Source organism: Cibotium barometz, chromosome 54 (assembly GCF_041138505.1).
Source record: "Cibotium barometz isolate CiBa-2024 chromosome 54, ASM4113850v1, whole genome shotgun sequence".
NCBI lineage: Eukaryota > Viridiplantae > Streptophyta > Polypodiopsida > Cyatheales > Cibotiaceae > Cibotium > Cibotium barometz.
In genome coordinates, this window is record NC_141099.1 from 26,236,201 (window position 1) to 26,240,846 (window position 4,646).

At 42.2% G+C, this 4,646-nt stretch overlaps 1 protein-coding gene across 1 annotated transcript; it reads right to left on the reverse strand.

The window, feature by feature from the left end:
* Window positions 1–233: 233 nt before the first annotated feature.
* On the reverse strand, window positions 234–4,038 carry LOC147607991 (glutamine synthetase cytosolic isozyme-like). The gene is made up of 14 exons (XM_086789714.1): window positions 3,667–4,038; window positions 3,229–3,268; window positions 2,960–3,063; window positions 2,812–2,860; window positions 2,454–2,560; window positions 2,204–2,291; window positions 2,001–2,129; window positions 1,832–1,906; window positions 1,563–1,616; window positions 1,435–1,472; window positions 1,131–1,290; window positions 739–799; window positions 552–645; window positions 234–474 (listed from the first exon to the last, which is right to left on the reverse strand). The coding sequence occupies exons 1-13, from the start codon at window positions 3,735–3,737 to the stop codon at window positions 554–556; spliced, it is 1,068 nt and encodes a 355-aa protein (XP_086645840.1). The 5' UTR covers window positions 3,738–4,038; the 3' UTR covers window positions 234–474; window positions 552–553.
* Window positions 4,039–4,646: the final 608 nt, after the last annotated feature.

Below are 4,646 nucleotides of genomic sequence, written 5' to 3' on the forward strand. Positions count from 1 at the left end.
AACTTGCAGCAAAAAATGCTATTCATTAGAAACACTATCATTGTGCCCTCGGGCGTGTAGTCGAGCTGGTAGAATGATCGGGTCTCATTATGGGGGGCCGGGTTCGATTTCCTTATTAGAAATAATTGAGCACTAACACAATCACATTAGAGATCCTTCTAAGACACCCACTCTAAAAAAAACTAGTTTGACTTATTAACCTATTGCACCACAACCAAATGCACACAAATCGATAGAGAAACAAAGACACTTTTTTTGGGGGGTGTGTAGCCACAACCCTTGCCTTGAACCATAGAAAATAATAACAACAAAAGCAATAATTACAGTCCAAAATAAATTGGACATCCATCAAATATCCCACAACTGAAGAATTTCCATGTCAAATCTCCCAACATGATTCTGCTCTTTTGAATAGAGGGCAAGGTTCACAAGTCCTTTTATGAATTCCCAACAGCCTTTCCATCCTCTTAAGAGCTGGACATGAAACAAGAAGTTAGAATTTTTTTGTAAATGCTTTCTTGGCACTACCCTTTGTTGTTTATACATCTTACCTCTATGGCTTGTACAAGATGGTGGTGCTTGCAACCATGGATGTCACAACATAGGGGTCCATGTTGCTTGCAGGCCTCCTATCCTCAAAGTACCCTAAATGCACATCATGATAGATGTTAAGTACACACGTTCCAAAGTCACAACTATCATAGCTTGAAAGCCATAGCAATTGTTTGTTTGGCTTACCTTTGCCTTCTTTCTCAGTATCCCGACCGACTCGAATAGAAGCACCACGATTTGCAACACCCTGTCTTACATTCAAGGCTAGTTTCGTGAGAGTTGTCACAAGGCAAGGTATGTGAGCAATCAAAATGTAATGTAGGCGCGTGCACACACACACACTGCATGCTTATGTGCCTGTAAATGCGTGTATGCATGCATGCATGGTGAGCAATCAAAATGTAATATAAGGACACACACACACACACAAACACATGCCCACACATACACACACACATGAATGATGCATGCTTATATGTTTGTAAATGTGTGTATGAATGCATATATTAATGTATGCATGCATGCATGATCAGGTTGCCTAAGAAAAAAGATAACAGGATTGCAGCTAATGTACAAACCCATGAGAAAGTGTTGATATCAGCAGTTTCATGGCGACCAGTGAGACGTCGTTCATTGCCTTCACCATAGGCAGCAATGTGCTCCTTATGCTTCAGCCCTAGCTTCTCAATTGCCTTCTTGATCACCTCATAACCACCTTCACTCCTCATGGACAGGGTACTGCATATTATCAAAGCATATCAGTTATATCAACCAGAAGGTCAAGTCCTGTCTTCAAAGATATATAAGGGCCTCATAGCTAACTAAACCCTGCCTAATCTATGATGTTAAACCTTGACAAAAATGGAACTTCTTTAGGTTCACCTGTAGTTAGTGTGGCAGCCAGCTCCATTCCAGTCTCCCTGTGCCAGAAGTCAAGATATAAAAACCTGGTGGCCAACTGAAGCAAAAGCAGAAAGCAACACCTCAATGCTGTAAGAAAAACCAATCACCTCAATGGGCTTGGGGTCCAATGAGAGAACCACCCCGGCAAGCTCCGTAATCCGCTGCATGACCAAGTGTCTTACATCAATGGCCCATATAAATCAATGGACTCAATGACCACAAGAAAAAGGCAGAAGAGGCAATGCAAAGACTATGCAACTCAGTGTTTACACAGTGAACTAAATGAGCCATGAGCACGTTAGAAAGTAAAATCAAATAGCCAACTTTTCTCCATCAATTATCCCTAGAATTTAATCAAATTGCATAATTTTGTTACCTCCAAGAGGTAACGAGCACACCACAACTGGTCTCCAGCAGAGATGCCAACACAGGGTCCAACTTGGAACTCCCACTGGAAAAATAAGCATTAAATGGCTAATCAAACAGCCCACTACAGAAATACATGATACACAGTCTCTTCTACCAAAATACCCATATTTTTATACCTGGCCAGGCATCACCTCCCCATTGATACCGGACACTTGAATGCCGGCATAGATGCACGCCTTGTAGTGGGCATCAATCACCGAACGGCCCCAAGCTTTGTCTGATCCAATTCCACAGTAATAAGGACCCTGTTAGGCAGCAAAACAGTTAGGAATCCAGAGGTGGAATATTTGAAGATAGCACACTACATGTGGAATTCTACCTGAGGTCCAGGGAAGCCACCAACAGGCCAGCCAAGAGGCCATTTGACATCCTTTTGCAGAAGGGTAAACTCTTGCTCAATGCCAAACCTATCCCAAAAGAAGTGCAGTGGTAAGCAGAACCCCTTATACATATCTAATGCATGCACACATGCACGTAGATCCACATGCATCCATATATATGTATGCACACATGGACACACACATGTGCACACTTGCATACAATCCATCAAAGGTACCAGACTTGCTTACCATGGTACCTCCTTCTCAACTTCCTTGTTGGCAAATATCTTTGCAGCAGCAAAGCGCTTATTGGTGGGAATCGGCTCCCCTTGAGGAGTGTAGGTATCACAAATCACCTACACCATGAAATCCGTACTACTTAAACCAAGGCATGCTGGAACTAAATTGTGCAGTCCATTTATGATACACTTTCTGCATATAAGCTAGACTATGTGCAACTCATGTCACCGGGCACTAGCCCAAATGATAACACCTTGGCCTGCCGATGTGACGGTCCAAGGTTCGAAACCTGGCATCTAAACATACTGATTAATGTCTCAAAAAAAAATGTAATTCTTGGCATTGATACTGATCATGTGATGCATACCAGAATGTTGTCTCCCCTGCGGAATGGGTCCTTAAAGATAGCTTGGGGGCTGCGCGGCCAGCACTCCAAAGTCATCAACCATGAAGAAAAAGTGAACTGGGCACAATCACTGCACTATCTTTGATATGGATATAGAGGCAAGGCTTACTATAGAATGACTTCACTGTCTTGCCCGGGAGCTTGACCAGTGCTAGATCCATCATAATTCCATTTGGGGAGGTCGGTAGGGCTTCTGATGGGCGCCTTCACAGTCTGCTCATAGGCACAAATCAAGTGTAGGGGCAAGGTTAACCCATCCACTAAGTAACCGAATTAACAAAAATACCCAATTACCCCATAGCTGCTCAGGCAATCAGGGCATTATAAAGCAAACAACTCATAAACTAGGAGGGAGGACCCTTGTAAAGGACAAATTACCCTTGCTTTGCTCCGCATATCAAGACCAGATCCACCTATCCTGTAGGAGATCAATCAATCCAAGGAAACCTATGAGCCACACAGCATATCCATGGCCACAGCTTACTGCAGATTAAGCTTAGACTTCAGCCTAAGCTCACTAGATGTTTAATTTAAGCATGAGATGAAGCTCAAGCACGTCAGACCTGCCATATTGCTACTTAAGCTAAGCGTTAGTTTAAGAACTTTCGTTACAGCTTAACTTTCGTTTTAAGCACTGTAATCAAAGCTTAAGTGCAGTTCCAGAGCTGCATCAAAGCTTAAGTTCAGCTTAACCATTTCAATCATTGCCAAGCCTAGATTAAGGGGCCAAAAAAGCTATTAATTATGTAATTATACCAAGGACCCAAAAGGCACAATGAGAGTTTTTTCTTGTAATTTCTCAAAATTTTGGCTTACCATATGTATTCGGCTATGATGTAGCCTGAGTCAGTGATGTCGAGGTTGAGGAGGTCGTCCAGGAGCGACATGGCAGCCAAAAGCAAGAACACGGGCCACAAAGCAAAACACACACACACACACACACACAGAGAGAGAGAGAGAGAGAGAGAGAGAGAGAGAGAGGGGTTGTATCCCTATAAATAGATGAATCGAGGAGGAGAGCACATATGGCAATTGGCAAGGGTAGCCTTTCCGTGTGACCCACCCCCAGCCTGGCCCTCTCTCATCAACCCACCCTTCAACCCTCCTCAAAAGGCTTTCTATAGGTTCTCATCATCACACATTACAGTAGTTTAGGCCTTTGGGTCCTTCTAGGAACTTCCACTTGTGACTCTTCTTCTCAATAACACCCACTTTTTAATTTCTTTTTTCTTTTCTTTTTTTTTTGTGTGGTTCCCTTCTTTTGTTGGGTGGATAATTTGTATATTTATTAAATTTAAGTGACCCCCACTCTCTCTTTTTTTTATGTGGTGGAAAACCTATCCCACCCCTCATGGCCTTTTCCTTCCTCCTCTCCTCCTCCATGCTCATGGGGGCTTGCATTGAATTCAATTCACGAGGAATGCAATTCACGAGGATATCAGCATATCTTGAAATTGGATGATTTTTTAATTTGTGAATGCAATTCAAGGATATCAGCATATCTTGTTTAAATTTGTTAAATATAATGGGGCCTCCTTAGTATATCCCAAAAAATGAATATTTTTCAAAACTTAGCATTTCCTGAGCGTGTAAAGACTTGCCTCCTTGATTTTGCAATGGAGCATCTTGGGAAAAAAATTCTTGACTCCTGATTTTCTCTTTCCTAGTCTATTCCTTTTCACATCCTTGCAGGGTCTACTCCCTCCCACCAAAAGAATAAATTTGTAGATACATGTAACCACAACTTAGTGCTATACACAAGATGCCATACATTTTATTTTACTTCTTATCAATCC